The sequence below is a fragment of the Polypterus senegalus genome, chromosome 7, assembly GCF_016835505.1.
Source record: "Polypterus senegalus isolate Bchr_013 chromosome 7, ASM1683550v1, whole genome shotgun sequence".
NCBI lineage: Eukaryota > Metazoa > Chordata > Cladistia > Polypteriformes > Polypteridae > Polypterus > Polypterus senegalus.
Window position 1 is genome coordinate 165036766 of NC_053160.1, and position 19940 is coordinate 165056705.

The window sequence follows — 19940 nt, forward strand, 5'->3', positions numbered from 1 at the left end:
GCACATTAGCCACGGGACCAATCACGGATGTGGGCAGTCCCTCACCTGTGTACTCGGTGAGAAATGCCCACACCGCAGATCGCCCCGTGGCTTGCTCTGGCCACTATGCCCCTTCATGAAGCCGCAAACGTGGTGATTATTTATTTAAATGGCTTTTGCTCAGCGAGCTGTGGACCCATAACACCACATGCATTGGTTAGCGTTACTGCATCACAAGGTGTCCAGTTCCCAGCCTGGTTACTGTCTGTGCTGATTTCCCTCTGAGCTTTAGTGGATTTTCTTTGAGTATGCAGGTCTCCTCTTACATCCCAAAGAAGAAACAAAGCATTTTAGATTGAATGGTGGCTTTAATCTGGTCCTGCGTAGGAGAATGTGCCCTGAAATGGCTGAATCCTTCCTGATATGTGTTTGTTTCGTACACACAACAGCAGATGAATTTAACTAAAAGCAGTTCAAGCAAAAGGCTGAACAAAGATGTTTCATTAACATGAGCAGAGTTTGCAGAGTGTTTCTGGAGTTAAGGGGACTTAAGGAGGTGGTTTCAAAAAATTAATTTGCCGTAAAGGGAAATCCTGATATACATTAGGTGCATGGTGCACTGATAGTTAATACCACACATATGTCACCCTGGATCACATTAGCATTCCAGCCTAAGCCTTGAAGCAAAGCCATATAAAAATTCCAATTTGGATGCTCAGGTGAATGATAATTTCTATTTTTTTTTTTTTTTTTAATTTTAAATAGCCATGCTTATTATTATAAGAGATTTCCTGCTGCTATGACTGCTGCAATTGAAATACAAATGTGCTTAACTGAGCAATTCGCAAGAATTATAGTCAGTGAAAAACCTCAAGAAAATGATGTGTGAATTGCCCTTTGGTATGCATTCACTGTAGGATAAACAAGCAAATTGAAAAAGGTGTTTTAAAAGGAGATTATTTAACTAAAAAAGCAAATTGCTCATTCAGTCATCAATTATCCTTCAAAAGAAAAAAGAAAACTCAAACTAAAATGTTAATGGACAGAGATAAGATTGAGCACCATTGTAATTAAATATGGGCAGCCTCAAAGTCTCCGACGGGATTTACATTCAGTACTTTGGGTGTTAAAAAAGCCTGCTTCAGTTTGCTGCAGCAAAGTTAAGAAGTTCATGTGAATATTTCTGTCAGAATCTGATAAAACAGAATAATAATCTGGGGGCCCTTAACACAAAGCCATTCAATTAGACAACCCTAGAGAGTATGAGCAGAACTCCAGTTGAGTTTTCCAAATTTATCTGTCTACCTGCTCATCTCTTAATTCTGTGAGAGCTGTGATGAATGATTATCAACAGTAACATGTAGATTTTCTGGGTGAGTCAGTAAATAAAACCACCTATCACAAGTGGGAGTTTAGCTATCATTGAGCTTGTCTTTAGAAACAATATAAGATTAAGATAATTTTGACAAGAACAAGCCATTCACCCCAACAAAGCTCTCCAATCCTATCCATCTAATCTCTCAAAAATAACACCAAGTAAAGTTTTGAGAAATCAGTAAAGTCCTACTGTAACCCACACTCCTTGGTAACTTATTCCATGAGTGTATGGTTCTCTGTGCAAAGAAAAACTTCATAATGTTTCTGTGAACTCTACTCTTATCAAGTTTCTAATTGTATCCCTGTGTTCTTGTTGAACTCATTATAAAGAAACAGTCTGGATCCATTATACTAATTCCTTTCATATGGAACTTTGGTCATTTAGCACATTTTTGGTAAACATTCAGATAATTTGGTTATGTATTTAGACAGAGGGTGACAGTACTTTGTTTTTTTACAGAAGCTCAATAAATAAATGTCATTATATTATGAAAACAACAAGCACCTCTCAAATACACACCATAATGACTAAAAAGAAAGAAAATGTCTGATTTGACAGTCACATTGTGGCACTATAAAAGCATATTTCCATTGGTACAAACGAGCCCAGCAGCATTTCTTGACACACTTCGGCTGAATAATTTGTTGGCTAAAGGTCCTCAGTGCTAGTGTGTCAGACAGATACCAGAATAGCACTCAGTTTTGTCTTCATTCCCTCTGCCTTCACTACCTCCAGCGGGTTGAGAGTGCATCCCATAACTGAGGCTGCCATCTTAATCAGCATATTGATTCTGTGAGTCTCTCCTTAAGTGATATTACTGGCCCAGCACACTACACTGGCTATTACAGAGTTTTAAAACATGTGAAGGACATCACAAACCTCATTAAAGGAGCACAATCTCCTAAGAGAAAAGAGCCAGATATGAGCTGACACTACCTCCAGAGTTGGTTCCCACCTTAAGTCCAATGCTGCCACAGAATGTACTCCAGTCTGCCCTGGTCCCCCACAACACCGAACTGAATTTACAGTGTTTAGGACTTTTATGTTATGTGCATCTTCCTTAATAAGATTATATCACTAATGCAAATAATTGATATTGACTGTAAAACTTTTACATTTTCAGAGCTCTCGACTACATGATGAAGTGCATATACCATAGATCTCAAATTCCAGGTGGACCACAGAGGCTGCAGGTGTCTGATTTCTTTTTACTTATGTTAGTTTTTCTTTGCTTTGGAACACGAGCATCATGGGCTGTTTGCTCCAAGTAACGATATTAGCTGTAGACCATACAGTATGCCTACTTGCACTTGCTGGTAAACAATAGCAATGCCAAGTGGTGCAGCACAAGGACAGAAATACTGCATGACCAACAAATACAAATAAAGGAAAAAATATTACTTTTAAGGTGATACTGAGGTAGTAGTATTAGTAGTCATCATATCATCAAGTATATGGAGTACAGTGAAATTGTTATTGCTTATCTTACCAGCATGCAACATGTTGCTGCTCTCCAGCAGAATGAAAATATATCACATCATTTAAAGGTGAAAGCAGTCTTCACCTTGAGTAGAAAAATCCTTCTCAGGATCTTCTATAAGTGCATAGTGTGGCTCATAGGGAGCTCCTTAGGGCACCTCATTCCAGACACAACTACTCAAACACAGTCATAAACTGTAATAAAGTTATTTGATGCAGTACCATAAATCAGGTTTTTTGGTCAAATAAGTATTACAATCTTGTGTTGTCCTCTCTTCTCTTCTCTCTACTGGTGAGTTTTGTCCTTCCTATACCCTCAACTCTGACTCCCCGGGTAAGGTGGAAAGGTACTGCCTCACAACCAGGAAGGAACTATGGTTTGGAAGGAACCTCCCTAAAATAAGGGATCTTCTTCCCTGTAGCTCCCCCTGTTGACTCCCATGAAACCCATCAGGGTAATCCAGCAGGACTACATCTTCCATGCTGCCCTGGTGTGTGTGTGTGTGTGTGTGTGTGTGTGTGTGTGTGTGTACATGGGGACACCAGCAATCTATCTTGTTGGAGGTGTATATTACCCCAGGAAACTGATCCCTTCCACCCATTCATTATTACAGCCTCCAGGCCAGGCAAGGAATTGTCCATCCTCTGCAGGATGTCCATCTTTCCATTAGGATAATCCATTATAAAGTTGTCCTAGCTAAGCAAAGAATCATCAATCTCAGGCAGGATGTCCATCTGTCTTTTAGAACCATCCATTACAAAGGGCTCCCAGCTAGGTAAAGTTCCGTCCATCCTTGCTGGGATTCCAGCCAGTCCATATCCTTTCTTATAATAGGTTCTGATAAAGTGACTAAGAAGGTAATAGCAAAGAGAAAAATGTGCTGTCCTGGGGCCTCATGCATAACGCCGTGCGTAGAATTTGCACTACAACATGACGTAAGCACAAAAGCCGAAATGTGCTTATGCACAGAAAAATCCAGATGCAGGAATCTGTGCGTACTCTTAACTTCTGCATTCTTCTGCTCCATAAATCCCGGTCAGCGTGAAAAGTAATGCTCGTGCACGCGTGTGCTGTCCCACCCATACTCCTCCCAGAATTACGTCTCTTTGAATATGCAAATCAATATAAATAGCCCTTAAGCTCAGCATTCTGTGAAAAGACAATGGGAAAAGCAAGGGGGAAAATATAAGAATTACAGTGAATACCAAGTGGAGGCAAAGGAAAAACATACTATTTGTTCATTTAAACAGTGCAATAAACAACAAAATAAGTTGATCGAGTGACATAGCGTGTCGGAGAAACACGAAAGCTCAAGTTCACAAAGTCACACAGTGCCAAACTTAAAAAGAAGTCACATATCAAAGTCGCCGTGAAAAGGTGAGTTGTAGCACACCATCTGAGCTTATTAGGGTACAGACAAAAAAAAATAGGCACACAGTGGGGAAAAAAGCACAAAATGTCAACTTTAATCTCGAAATTTCCACTTTAATCACATAGTTTATTTTGTCATTAAAGTAGAACATCATAAACTTAATCTTAAATTCATTTAATTTACTAGTTTCTCAAATCCCATCGTAACTAAATTAGCACGTTAAATGCTTTGTTTTGTATTTGATCTTCAATGAGCTCTATGTGTGTGAATCACTACGTGCTTCCGTTCTTTCTCTTTCTCCGACAGGACACAGAATCCATTACATTCATGATATTACAGCTCTCTGAATAATTAAAATACTGAGATGTATACGTGATATCATTTTCATGATGATTGGAATGAAAGCATGTTATTAAACATGGGAACACGATGGCACAGTGATTGTTCATGTCTCACACAAGATGCCCTTTGCGCCATGCATGACCTTCGATGAAATAATTTATTGTAGCAGTATTGTCTCTTTCAAATGTACTAACCTCCAATTCCTGTCATTACTTTCCTTTGCCCAAATACCCAATCGCCACACAATCAGCTCTGTAATAGACGTTAAGCCATCTTGTAAGCTTACAACGACGATTCTTCAAAACTTTTAAGGAACATTGAAATATCTTCATAGTACGTGTTTAATTATTCTATCCTTCTATCCTTCCAGTGTTGCGCCAGCCTCAGCAAATATACAGCACGCAAGGCAGGAACAATACGTGAACTTGCTAGCGCTGCAGCACCGTGTCCACAAATGTTTAATTATTAACAATACAGATTATTTAAATGAAGTTAAAGTTTTCTCTGTATAATATAATCAACATATTTTGCTGCATTTCTTCTTAAAAATCATATTGTCATCATATGTAAATACGCGCTTTATAAAGTGGCTCAGGTTGTGCAATATTATAACTGTAGTGCAAGTTTACAGTGAGGTGATTGTACTTATAAGTACAAACAGTTCTACAAGGAGCAATTAATTGAGTACGCCTATAGTTCTTGGGATGAAACTGTTTCTGAACCGCGAGGACCGTACCGGAAAGGGTTTGAAACGTTTTGCCGTGGCTTTGGCAGCATGTGCTTGATGCTGTATACCGATAATTCTCTTTCCGATCAGCTGCTGCTGTGATTCCCCACTCAGATACGATGATATAAATACTCTGAGTGGTGCAGTGAGAATAATATGGAAAAAGATGATCCGCTGTGGCAACCCTTAAAGGGTGCAGCTGAAAGAAGAAAAAGAAGTAGAAGATGGTGCAGTTAGAGTAACAACGCTAAAGCAGTTATGGTATTTGGAATACTATGGCTATTCCCTGGGCCATTATATTGTTACAGGTTATCTAAAATCAGATGCATTACACTAATAAACAATATGCAGTTAGTTTCAGTGTATTTACATATAAAGCCGTGTCAGAAATGTGGTTCTAAGAAATAAAGGGTAACCACACAGGAACAGTAGCACTGCTTTGATGCTGGGTGCCGCCAGTCTGCAAAACCGAGCAGAGAACTTGCGTACGACAGGGTATTAGGTACCGTGGAAAAGTGCGTGGCTTTACGCCAAGTGTAAGTTTTATACATCGCGATTTGAACGTGGAAACGTTATTACACATTTATGCATGAGGCCCCTGATCTTCAGCTATTGGGTAATTCCAATAGCTCCCTAATGACTTTGCATGTTGAACTAATGTATAAGTAGCCCTTTCAAGAGTAGTGCTTCCAGATACAGTTGTCCTGTATAACCAGTTCAAAAATGTCAGTTGTCACACCTTTGGCCAAATCAGTTACCGTGCATTTTATCCATTGCTGCCATATCTTATAACATGGCAGTTGTCATTATTATCACTATTTTAACAGTCTCCTGTCACTGAGTGCATTTTAGGCAGTGCTAAGCATGCAGTGACATGGAAATGTACAAATTTAATCCATCTCTGAAGGTCCTTCTGAAAATGCCCACTTTGAAAGTTACTGAGGTCTTGTGTTTTTCTATTCAGCATAGCTGTATTTATAAAGTGGAAATCCCAGAAATTATATACTTGAAAACTACCATTTAACTCAATGGAACTAATTTTTATCACTCATTTACCCCAGTGTTTCCACTTTTTTGTTCACCTTCTGTAATTACATTTATATATCTCTTTTCTAAACTACTTAAAATGCCACTTCAACCAACACCAATGTGCATCATCCACCTGAATGACGTGATGGCAGCCATTCTTGCACTAGTATGCTCACCAAACATTAGCTATTAAGCGGTGAAGTGGAGAGAGACATACAGTAGTTAACCAAAGTGAGACAGAATGATTAGGGTACCAGAATGGCCAGGCTGTGGTGGGAAGTTTAGCCAGGATATCAAGAAACATCCTATTCTTTTCAAAAGCTGCCTGGGGATCTTTTATGATAGCAGAGTCAAGACCTTGTGTTATATTTTGTCTAAAGGATGGCACCATTTTTACAACACAATGTCCCCTTCAATTCACTGGGACATTGAGATCCATACACAGACCCCTTGATAGCCTTACTGATGCCTCTTCCTGAACTATATGAAGAGTTAATCTAGTATATGCAATGTGTAATGATAGACAGATAGATAGATAGATAGGATAGCAAAGGGCACTATATAATAGATAAATAGATGTCAAAGTTGTTTGCTAGTGGTGCTCATACAAATTTCTAAAAATTAAAGCGTTTTTGAAATGCATCTCAGACTCTAGCAAAATTCTAAAATTTCTAACCAATATAATAAAAGGCCAGCTAATCTTTCTTTCTTTTACTTACTTACTTACTTACCAGCCCCTTGCATGAGGTTTGCTCCATTGAACCAAACCAGCTGAGTGTTACCGACTGCGCACGCGCGATTTCGGGCACGGGCATTTAAAAGTACGCTGGTCTCCGAGCTGCCTCTAAAGTTTAAGCTAACTTTCCTTAGATCAGTGGTAGCATTTTACAATGCTGCTCCCTATCATAACCGCGGCGGCAGTAGGACTTGCAACCGGGTTGTTGTTGCAGAGGATGTTTTACCCATACATCTGGCTGGATTTGATTTATTACTTTAAGCTGCAGAGAGTCAAGCAGACGATGAAAAGGAGAATGCGCCAGGGGGTAATCACTCTGCTGGACTGTTTTGTGCGCCAGGCCAAGTGTGCCCCCGAAAAGTCATTCATCATTTACGAAGGAGAAACGTACAGCTATGGAGACGTGGAGCGACGCAGCAACAAGGTGGCCCAGGTGCTGAACGCACATAGCGGCTTGCAAAAAGGGGACACGGTGGCCATGTTCATAAGCAACGAGCCCGACTTCATCTGCGTCTGGTTCGGACTTGCGAAGCTGGGCTGCGTGGTTGCTTTTCTTAACTTCAACATCAAGTCCCGTGCCCTCGTGCACTGCCTGGGCGCCTGCGGGGCGAAGACTGTGGTCGTGGGCGCAGGTAGGTGTTGGACGTGGAGAGATGCGGGTGGGTGAGACAGGCTTCCGTGCGCGCGCCTGGCTCAGGTAGCCTGTGGAAGAAGTGCGCGCGTCTGTGTACTTCAGGTAGTCGGGAAGGCAGCGCGCGGGCGGTGTGCTCTAGACGTCACCTTAAGTACCCGACCGTGAACAGACTCGCAGCGCTGCGGGCTCTCACTTTCTGGCTCTTTGTAGTATTTGAAATACCAGATGTGCCTGGAAGGATAAGAAACACCAGTTTTATGTCAGAGGAGACGTGACGAGCAGCACAGAAGCCCTTTAGCCGAGCTAAACTTGGGCCCAGCTTGTTTTTTTTTTTTAAATTTCACCTTGAAACGAAAAGCAGCGATCTCCGCCTCCTGCCTTTTAGGCGTTTCTCCTTTGAAATGTGAAGCCGCGATTGCATCTTCCCAGTTTGACTTTTTATCTCTTTGAATTGCGCTTATTTCTTTTAAAATTGATTTAACTTATTAAAAATGTAGAAGGGTTACACAGACGTGTTGACCAGTTATTTCGGGTGAAATACGCACACACGATTAGTAACTATTAGAAACACCTTTATTGTCTCTTCATACACGCGTTCATTTTCTCAAGACGGGCATCGATGCCAAAATAATTACACGAAAGAAAGTGAATTATTTTTCAAATAAGGCAAAGATTGTTTGTAGCTTGTATTGTACATGTATATTGATTTACTTTTTTCGCACAGCCAGTTTCATATGTGGTTTGAAACAACGTTTTCCTTGTCAGGGTCTGTGGCTGCACGAGGGAGACCGGCACCAGTTGGTAAGGCAAGGGTCCGTCACATTTTCATTTACTTGCTTAGCAGACGCCTTTATCCAAAGTGTCTTAAAAAAGAGATCAACGTAACACTAGTGTAATGTTTGGAAACCAGTATTACTGTACAAGGGAACAAAATCAATCATCAAAAGTGAAGAACAAAGAAAAACATACATACAATTTAAGGGCTTCAAAACCTATCAACTAACAAAAGTTAAAACAGACATTTAACATTAGAGATGTGCACATCTGCCCTGAAAGTAGGCCTTTGGACACTGACGGTGAACTGAAGTCAGCAAAAAAAATTTAAGTGAATACATAACAAGATATACGAGGCTGTGAGGCAGCAATGCTTCCATTTTTCCATTTGTGCAGGCTTATCATATCTTTATTTGCCTTTGTGATGTATTGCACATTGATTATTAAGATACAAAAGATTTTTAAAATGTCATGAAGTGAGACTGTAATTCACAAATTTGCCCATTCGTTTGTCAGGTCAGGTTTCACTTTGTGAGTGAATTACTGTGTTTTAATCCCATTTGCAGTGTGAAGTGTGATTATATGATTCCTGCTGTTAGTGATCCTGAATACATTTAGGATTGACTGATTTACAGTAGGCGGCACAGTGGTGTCTGTGTAGGTTTCCTCCGGGTGCTCCGGTTTCCTCCCACAGTCCAAAGACATGCAGGTTAGGTGTATTGGTGATCCTAAATTGTCCCTAGCGTGCGCTTGGTTTGTGGGTGTGCCCTGCCCAGGGTTTGTTTCCTGCCTTGCATCCTGTGTTGACTGGGATTGGCTCCAGCAGACCCCGTGACCCTGTAGTTAGGATATAGCTGGTTAAGATATAGCACAGGGCTCAAGGCAGGAAACAAACCCCGGGCAGGGCGCCAGCCCACTGCAGGATTATAAAAGTCACATCAATGAAAATAAAGTACCTCTGTGTGGCAGACTGGAGATAAAGAGAGTCCTTGGGAGTCTCAAGAACTGATTAAGTTCTTTAGGTCGACATGTAGCAGAAGATTTGTTACCTGGCATGGCAAATACAGTGCTGATCTAACCAGAAAGCAGGCAGCTAGAATCCTCTCTTACAGATATTGTGTTCACAAGGTTTCAAGATCTCAGGGGTGTAGTGTTCTTGGTTGCTGCCAGAGAGCAGTCTAACATGGTGATTATAATACTTTGTCAATCTGCTCCAAGCCCAGAAGTTATCCAGGATGGACTATTTGTGTTTTTATGACTAAAGCCAATGTCACATTACACAACTTTTTGTTGCCAGGCATGTCCAGTTTACCAGTTGCTGATCTTGTCGCTGCACTATGTCAAATTACATAACATAACTGAAAATTGCAACCCATTTCACATTTATTGACTTGACTCCTATCTTCCAGCCTAGTCATGGTCGCCCTTTTTTTTGTGACAGCCAAGAGCATATTGCTTGTGACTGAGCCACCGTCGTATAAAGGATTAACAGCTGCATTGAGTTCAGCAGCAATCTTTGCCCTTTATTTCTTTTTTCCATTATGTTACTTAAAATAGGAGACATCAGACAGACAAGCTTCTCTTTTGTTTCTGAGGTTCACAACCCCTGTGCTGCCTGACATAGCTGGTGCTGTAACAGCACTTTACGAAGGGCTAGTGAATTCAGCTGAAATGCAAGGCCTTTTTTAATTTTGTCCATTCTGTTTAGTATATAAAACACAAGACATCAGATAGACAAGCTTCACTTATGTTTGTGAGGTTCAAAAGAAGTGTGTTCCTTATAATTATTTGCTACATTCTACAGTAGGGGTCACCAGCCAACTTTTTGAAACTGAGAGATAGTTCAATGGTACTGAGTAATACGAAGAGCTACTTGTTTGATATAAACTTCCCGATTAACATAAAGTTGCATGGTTCACCTTTAATGAAATTATTATTGTTATTAATAATAATAATAAATATTCATATATCATGTCCTGTTTGTACTAACCACAACCTTTGTAACAATTTTGAACAAATCATGAACTCTGTCCCATGTTTGTACAAATGATCTGTTATGTAAGATTCCATCCATCCATCCATTATCCAACCCGCTATATCCCTTAAAAATAAAAAAAATCAACTTTCGCATTTTTAAATTAATCCTACCACATTTGTACTAATCACCAAATCTATAGCATTTTTAAGAAATCCTCACATCTGTTACACTTTTTGAACAAATTATTTGTCACATTTATGTACAATATTTGAGTTTAACGTTGCCATAGTTTTTCACTGAAAACATCTGTTATCTCTTTCTTTGTCTTTAAGTGTCTGTTAATGGGAAGCATGTCATTGCATGCTGTTCACCAGTGTGCTGTAATCTGGGGTATAATTTGACAGTGCAACGCTGAGTGAGTCTGGTAGATGTGCTTCAGTAAGGCGTGTTCTGTGTTTGTTGTTGATGAAGTTCATGTCAGAAAAGGCTGATTCACAGAGAAAGGTTGAACCAAAAAGGCAGGAAACTTTCATAGCTGTTGAGCATACACCTTTGTATTTTTCTGTGTCCACAAGACAGCAAAGGTTTGGTGCACTCTGATGGGCTTTGAGGTTGAGGTCATTTTACAACATTAGGATTTCAACCTCTACCTGTTCAGTTTCCAAGGTGAACGTTGCACTTAGTTGCTCAGCAATGCATGTCATATCCACTTGCATGAAAGGATTTGAAATCAATTAATCAATCAATCAACATTTATTTATAAAGCACATATTCATACAAAAAATGTAGCTCAAAGTGCTTTACAAAATGAATAGACAAATAGAAGACACAATAAAAAATAAACATAAGTCAACATTAATTAACAGAATAAGTAAGGTCCGATGGCCAGGGTGGACAGAAAAAACAAAAAAAAAACTCCAAAAGCTGGAGAAAAAAAATAAAATCTGTAGGGGTTCCAGACCATGAGACCGCCCAGTCCCCTCTGGTCAATCTACCTAACATAAGTCAAACAGTCCTCTTTGAATTTAGGGTTTTCATGGAAGGACCTGATGATGATGGTCACGTAGACTTCTGGCTTTCAGTCCATCAATGTTGGAGCATCATGATGCTTTGAGTGGGTGGTGAATGACACACATGGCTCAAGTTGATCAAAGTCACAAAACCTGTTCTCAAACTATTCCCCAAGTCTTTTTATGATTTGAGAGTAGTTTTCTGCTGCTTTGTTAAAAGCTGCACATGCAAAAGCATTGTCATTCAGCACTGACTGCACGGAGGGAAAGTGCAGCACTTTTTTCTGTGTAGGTTTAAATACATTTACAGAGCTTACCATGTCAGCGACAGTCTTACCTTTGTCTTGCAGCTCACAGTTCAAATGGTTCAGTTTCCCAGTGATGTCCGTTAAAAATGCAAGGTCAAGTATCCGCTCAGTGTCCTCGAGAAGCGAGGCGTCTTCCACTTTGGATTGCATGAACTCTTTGATTTCACCCAAAATTGACAAAAAACGCTGCAAAACTCGTCCCCTGCTGAGCCATTGGATTTCTGTGTGTAGTAACAGGACACCATATTCAGCTGACAGCTCCTCCAATAGTTGAATATCCTGTGTTGTTTGGCCTTGCAGTGGATGCCATTTATGATCTTCACGACGGGAGTCATCACATGATCAAAGCCGAACACTTTTGCACATATCACCTGCTGGTGTATGATGCAGTGGTAATGTAGAAATTTAGCGAAGTCTGTGTGACCTTTGCATTGCACAATGAAGCCTGCATGTCGGCCCATCATGGCAGGAGCCCCATCTGTAGTCACTGACACAAACTTTTCCAGTGGCACCTTTTTCTCCATGAAGAACCTCTTCACCTCGTTGTAGATGTCAAGTCCCCTCTTTGTTGTCTTCAGGGGCAGTAGTGTCAGGAGTTCTTCTTTTGTGGAGAAATCATCAAACACCATTCAGATAAACATCATCAGCTGTAATGTACTGCTGTTGTCCATGCACTCATCACACTGGACGTTAAACCACCTACACTTAACCAGATCCCAGTCCAGCTGCTCTGTCAAGTTCCCGATCATAGCCGACACTCTTCTAACAATAGCACTTGCCCCCAGTTGAACAATGGAGACTATGGAGATGACATTGGGACCATTCCTCTCGTCTTTGAACACAGTGTTTGCAATTATCATCATTGCTTTTTTCAAGACCTCCCCATCCGAAAAGGCTTTCGTGTACTTTATCAAAATATTTACAGCTCTAAATGAAGCTTCTGTTGCTTTTTGTTACTTTTTCACCAGCCTCGTGCAAAAAGACTGCTGTTTGTCCAAAGCTGCCTTTAACTCACTGGCTTTTTCTGCCTGTAGTGCACTGCCAGGTGGGTAGTTAGCATGGAAGCTTTTGTGACACACAAATGAGACATACACACTTTTCTTTCACTGTCGTAAAAAATAACTCTTCCTCCCAATCACTGTGAAAATGGTAAGTTTCCTTTTGCTTTTCTGCCATGTTTCTTTTTTTTTTTTTTTTGGGAGTAAAAAAACTCTCCATCGTAGCTATGCCCGTTTGCTTGTCTCAGCCAAGAGTGAGACTGAGGTTTGTCTTGTGCACAATATTGAGCTTTGACCCCTGAGTGTCCCCCAAACTACATCAATGTAAGTTTTATTGATTCAAAAAGAAGAGCAACACAATTAAATGTGTCTAGTGTTATTTTTAGAACATGCCCACAGCAACTCACGTGGTCTCTGCAGGCGACCAGGTGCCCGTAAGCATCGTGTTGGCTACCTCTGTTCTACAGTATGCATAGTACTTCTGGATGAGCATTTATTGCTTTTTAGCTCACCTGCATACACAGCCCGTCCCTTCAACTAATGAGAAAATCAAATGGGTTTGGTTTTATCATAGCTAGTCTCATACTAGTTGGTCACCATCATTAGGTATATTACATTAGGCAATTGTCTTCATGGGATCGCAGCGCCAGCTGCCTAAGATTATGTAAATGAAGGTTACAACTGAAAATCACTGGAAAAGTGGCCTATTGTGATGTGGGTTTAAGCTATAGTTTTTGAAAAGTCAAGTGTGCTGGTTCAATTTGCTGCTCCAACTTGTTTTCTGGCTCTGAGCAAATTAGCTGTGCCACATGGCAATATGTGTGTACATATTTTTATTGTATCCTGATTTTGTAAAATCATCAATCAAAGTATATAATAAGTTAATAATAAAAATTGGATTCAAACACCACCCGCTGCAAGGTCTACACTAGGTTTAGATATTGGTGATAAGCTTGGCAAAATCTTATTGACAGAGAGGAAGACTGGGCAAGAATGCTTTTATTTGTTTCAGAAGTAGAAAATTGGGAAAGCTATGCAATGTACAGTAAGCAAAACTAAATGTATTTTAAGGCCTAGTAAGGTATGTTTTTATTTATTTATTTATTTATTCATTTATTTATTTATGTATGTATGTATTTATGTCTTTGATACATTGATTTCTCGTTCACCCTTTCCTTAAATATTTATTAATTAAACCATGTTTTACTTTTTTGGCTCTTTTTGCATTTTTTCTGGCTAAGTAGAAACACCAAGATGTACTTATCATTTACATCAGGTAAATAATTTAATTTATAGACTTTTAGGTATAGAAGTAGGATGGATGGATGTTATAACAGAAAAATGTTCTTCTGTAGATCTAAGAGGTGACATTTCTTTAAACACCTTTGTCCATTTTCAGATTTGTTTCATACATTAGAAGATATTCTCCCTTCTCTGTTACAAAGTGGAATCCAGGTCTGGCTTCTAGCAAAAAGCTCATCACATCAAGAAGTTCTGACTTTGCTTGACAAAATGGAAGATGCTTCAGAGGAACCACTGCCTACAGATTTATGTTCTTCACCCAACATTTTTTCAAACTCACTTTATATCTTTACTTCTGGAACTACAGGTACTGTAAATAAGTATGTTATGTAATAGTTTACTGGTTCCTACACATGAACATTCCCATTACACTAGCAACACTATTTTGTGAATTTCCCCTTGGGATTAATAAAGTATCTATCTGTCTATCATCTATCTAACACACTTACTAGTTTTCATTCTGTAACAGTCACTGACTGAGTGTACACTCTGCTAAGGGATATTATTTGTCAGTGGTTTGCACCTCTTTAGACATATCTCTGTGTACACATGGAGTATTCCTAGCCATTGGTGCACAGTTTGTACTCAGTGATGGAAGATAAAAATAAAGGGAAGTGTTCCTAAGTGTTCCTAATATTCTCAAACACACTTTATCAAATTCATGATCTGGGGTGCAAAGACAGGAATCAACTCTTAATATGTGCCATTCAATCTTAGGGCACACTCAGGTGCACATCATGCTTACAGTGGGCCAATTTAGAATCACCGGCTAACCTTACATTAACCGAACATGCATGTATTTGAGGTGTCGTATGAAAACTGGAGTATCCTGAGAATACCCATGCAGACATGTGGAGGACATGCAACCACCACACAAACAGCATTCTCACCTAGAAAGCCGTTGTTCAAATATACCTCCTTAAGGGAAACAATGTGATGTAAATGTCATTAAAAAGTGATATATGTACTAGAATTTAAAGAAAACCCTTTGCTAAAATCTTAATCTTTTGCATTTTTTGAGACATATTTAAACCTACAGCCATCCTTCCAATTTCCTAATTAGGATTCCCAGATTAAGGGTCATGGTAACAGGAAAATTATCCCACTTGAATCAGGTGAAATTTTGAGGCTAGCCTTGCATGCAACATTAGTTTTATAAGTGGCTAATTTAGAGAAGTTAATTATCTTAACAGATATATCTTTAGAACATTTTAGAAAGCTGGAGTAAATCTGTCAAACATGAGGAGACTGCAAACTGTGCCTGGTTTAGAATCAAACCCTGGCTTCTGAAGCTGGCCAGTAGCACAGTAACCACTGTGTTATTGTATCAACCAGTCAACAAGCAAAGCATTTAATTTTATATATTGCATACTTTGCTAAATTAAAACTATTTCAAGATTCTTCCTCAGTGTAGAGCTAAACTATAATAATTTCATTTTTAACATTTTTAACCTTCACCGCTTAGACAAAATAACCAACTTGCTTGGGTCACACAGTCTATCACAGTTGGCAAACTTATTTGTTTTATAGGTTCAGCATTTACTAAAAGGAATGGAAACAATTTGACTGTAGTAAAAGTAAAGTTTTTTTTAAAGGTTAATGTGACCTTATGAGAATGGAGAAATTCAATGCTTACATTTTAAAAGAAACTTGAAACAAAATACCAGACTTCACAAATTATGTTTGTTTTTTTCTTGAACATACATAAAATAACTGGAAAATTCATAAGCCTTTTTTAAAATTTGTAGAGCAAATGCTCTTTGGTGCAGTGGGAATACTTGACTCATTTGGGGCTTGCCTACCCCCTCTCCCCCTTCATTTTTTATACAAATAAACTTGATTTCAAGATTTTCTGTAAGTCAACATACTGTATTTAGCCTTATTAGTGTATTGAAAAATAGATTCATAAATAGAACACATGTTGAATTCTGCTATTATAATGTTTTAGTTATAGCTGGGTGCTTATCAGATTAGAATTCAGAAAAATGACTCACTGATAAGCTTGAAGCAATTGTATTTTGGCTGTGTAATAAGTTATTTGGGTCATACCAGTTAATTGGGGCTAGCAGACTATAAAACTTTATACAACTATAAAGCTGTAATTCTAGGTAGGGGTCAAGTTCCCATAATTGTGTGCATTATTTCAGGCTTTGACTCCATAAACTCAAGGTGACAAGGTAAAAAAACTGTGGAATTTACTAATATTTGTTTTTGTGCTGGAAGATGCTTAAAAGTATTGAGATAATACACCAATGATACTGATAAAACAAAGTTTTTCACACTACATGACAAGTAAATAGGTCTACATTTCATACAATGAAATATCTCACTTCTTGTTTGTTTCGGAACTCTTTATTATCACTCGGTGTTTCCACATGAGAAATAAAGAAAATAACCAAGTAGGCATTAGTCCTCGGAGTAACTCTTGTAAACAGGCATACAGTACATGATTTAGTAAGTCTTTAATTTAACACCACTGCAGATTATCAGAAGTCATATTCTGCAGCTAATAATGCCAATGTCACATTACACAACTTCTAGTCGTGGATTGTGTCATATCTGCCGACCACAATTGCTGACCTCGTCGCCGGACCAAACTTCTAACAGAGTCATGTTTCCTTCTTTTTCTCACTGCTAATATTGTTGTCACATTCTATGCATTGTACTTCTGGCTGAGCACTCCTTAGTTGTTAGCACTCATGCACACAGAGCCTGTCCCTACAACTATAAACTATATAAAACCTGTTTGACTTTATCGGAACAAGTAACAGACTAGTTGGAGTGAGTTGCTTGATATATCCTATTAGGTGACCGGGTTCACAGGAGCACAAAAACAAATGGCTCCAACCCGCTAAGATTATGTAAATAAAGGTTATGAATGAAAAATAACTGGAAAAGTTGCATAAAATGATTTGAATACATGCATCCAGTAAGAGATAAATTACATTACAAGTGTTGTAAGTTGCTACAGTTTTGTATAATAGTAGGATCAGAGTGATCAACCTTTGTCTGTTTTGAATATTTTGCTATCTAAGGAAAGTGTTGTGTTAAGTGCCTGTCCATGTCTTTGGTCAGGTCCTTTTCTATTGGTGACACATTTTGCAATTTGCAAGATTGTACATGGTGTACTGTATTTGTTCAAGTCTTATCTGATTTTTAAGTAGCATACATGAAGAAGACCTTGGCTGTCACCCAAAACTAGACTGTTTTCTCAGTCAGTAGCTTTTGTGTGTTCAGATTTGCCCTTTGTGCCATTCATTTCATTGTTTTTGTTTATGCCCTTTGTAATTGCTTGAGTCTCTGTGCTAATTTTTATTTTAGTTTGTGTACTGTCCTCCACTACAATCTACCACAACTCCGTACTGTATGTTTCAGTGTTGCCTATATCTGGCTTGGATTTTTTAAACTTCATTTCCAGAATCTGTCCCTGGAACCCAGCTTTACGTTCAGTCCTTTTCAGAGTAATTGCAGGCCTAAGTGGAGATGATACACAAGGGTTACTGGCAAAGTACTCAATGAGAAGCCCCAGGATATCATTTAGAACAGCCAAGACTTTATGCAACAAGCACTTGCTTGGCTGGATTAACAAAGTACTTGCATCATGCATTGACTGTGAGGGTGGGATGCCGCTATCAAGTAAATTAGCATATATGCACAAGTACAATAGGACACAGTTCAAACAGGACCCATTATAAGCATTCGAGAGCAAACGTTTTCAAAATCCATCTGCTTTTTAACAACTTTGGCAAGAAGCTTGCTGTGCTCTCTTCACAGAGATAATTGGATCTAGCCGACCCTTAATCATTTGTTAATAAAGCTATTAGTCGCCTTTAACGCTCAACTGACATATAATGCATGATCACTCCAGCTGCTATATCTACTTAACAAAAGATCCAGACCTTAAGATATCTATTTTCACGCAAAGTACCTTTTGCAAGTTTACAAAACTGAAAGTGCTGAAGCCTTGCTCCTTGCAGCAGTTTCAAATATACAGACATTACTGTGACCAAGCTGCAATATATATGAAATAACATAAGAAAAGGCATCAAATAAAAGACCCAATTTATTCAGCTTAGTTGAAGATATTCTGATGTTTGAATGAGTAAGTGTCATTTATCAGTGCGGTTTTTGTGTTTCCTACCAAAATAGGCAATAAGCAGGTGGCTCTGAAAAAAGCCATACAATTCAATGGCGCCTTTCCTAAAAAAATATTTAAAAAAAGCAGTGTTCTCATTCCCAGATTTTGCGGTTAAGACGGAATGCTGTAGAAATGCATATTATACACAGTAGACATAAAAAAGTTGAAGTAAAACACTAGTGCCCCGAGTATACTGTTGATTACCCTTAAAAGCTGTTGCCTTAATTTTATAAATAGTTTAGAGGCATATGACAACTGGTGAATGACATAATAGTATCTCACTTCAAATTCTGCATCATATTTTTGCAGATGCATAGAAACAGTAAAATTAATAAATGCAGAAAATAAATGACTGCAGACACTTCTCCTGTTAAAAAGTTTTTTTCAGATCCCTTCATCTGCTTTTAATTAAGCTGTGGCTACATACAGCAGCCTTATGGAGATGTTAACCTGTTACATACTGCTAGCAATGCAGACACAGTGGACTGCCTAGCTGGCCCTAGTAGTTTTGTAAATTAAGATGAAGGAGATGGCTAGTTGCACCTGCACCTTATTACTTGTCCCTTTTATTGTATTATTTTTTTGTACTGAGCAGCATTATTTAAGGAAAAGGAAGTGAGCAGAGTTACAATATACATTTATGTCAGCATGCTGCTAATCATTATTTTTCAATTCCACTGTCATACAGCATATCTGTAGCAAATCAGAGGTTAAAAGAAAAACTTTTTTTTTAAATTGTATTAACACAACCAAACACATAATTCTAGTACTGTCCAAACAAATGAGAGAAACCATGTTAGGTAATAAATGAACTGATATGCTAGAATAACCATGTTATTCACTTCAGAATAAAGGAAATGCCATAGCCTGTTGAATGAATAGACAGACATGTTGGGTTGGGAGCATGTGCTGATTACAGCGTGTTGCCGCACACACACCACACGACAAACCACCTGGAATGGCAGGTAGAACTTTATTTTGTTCCTAGGGGGAAATCTGGCTTGTTACACAAGCTCTTTAAATGAATGAATGAATGAATAAATATATACACACACTATGGTCTGAAATATGGTCTGAACACACTCCAGAATGACTAAAAAGGAAGAAAACTGAAAAGAAAGAAAACTTCGGACCTGGCAACCACAGTCACATTGAGGCATTATGCAGGCATATTGCAGTTTGTAGTGTTTCTTTACACACTTCCACTGAAGGGGATGTGTAGAATTGTTCATAATAACACTCAGCTTTGTTTTAATTCTATCCTTTGTTACAACCTGCAGGGGGTCCAGAACGCGTCCTATAACTGAGCCTGCCCTTTTAATTAGCTTGTTAATTTGGTGAGCCTCTCTTGAAATGATGTTATCGGCTCAGCACACCACATGTAGAAAATCTTACTGGCCATCATAGAGTTGTAGAAGATGTGACGGATGTCATTACCCACATTAAAGGAACACACCAGTTCTACAGATAATCTATCAGTTAATTGCAATTTTTCATCATTAAAAATTACATGTCCCAACTTCTTTTTTGTATTTTTTGTTTGTTTGTTTCTTCTGTGTATACACTGGCTGGTTAGGTTCCTATAGAAAACAAGAATTTTAAGTAATAATGGATCCAGAATCCTGTGTTTAAATCCTGTTCTCTGTTATTGCGTGTGTGTGTTTGTAGAATTTGCATATTCTCCTTGTTTTGCATGGGATTTTCCCAAGATAGTTAGATTTCCTTCCAACCCGTCTAAAGACACAAGTGTTAGAT

At 38.8% G+C, this 19940-nt stretch overlaps 1 protein-coding gene across 1 annotated transcript in view; it reads left to right on the forward strand.

Moving 5' to 3' along the window:
• Positions 1 to 7123: 7123 nt before the first annotated feature.
• LOC120532964 (long-chain fatty acid transport protein 6) overlaps positions 7124 to 19940 on the forward strand; it is a 43946-nt gene continuing 31129 nt past the window's right edge. The window contains exons 1-2 of the mRNA XM_039759488.1: positions 7124 to 7675; positions 14145 to 14354. Coding sequence (XP_039615422.1) covers positions 7198 to 7675; positions 14145 to 14354 — 688 coding nt within the window. The 5' untranslated portion in view covers positions 7124 to 7197. The remainder of the gene's footprint in view (positions 7676 to 14144; positions 14355 to 19940) is intronic.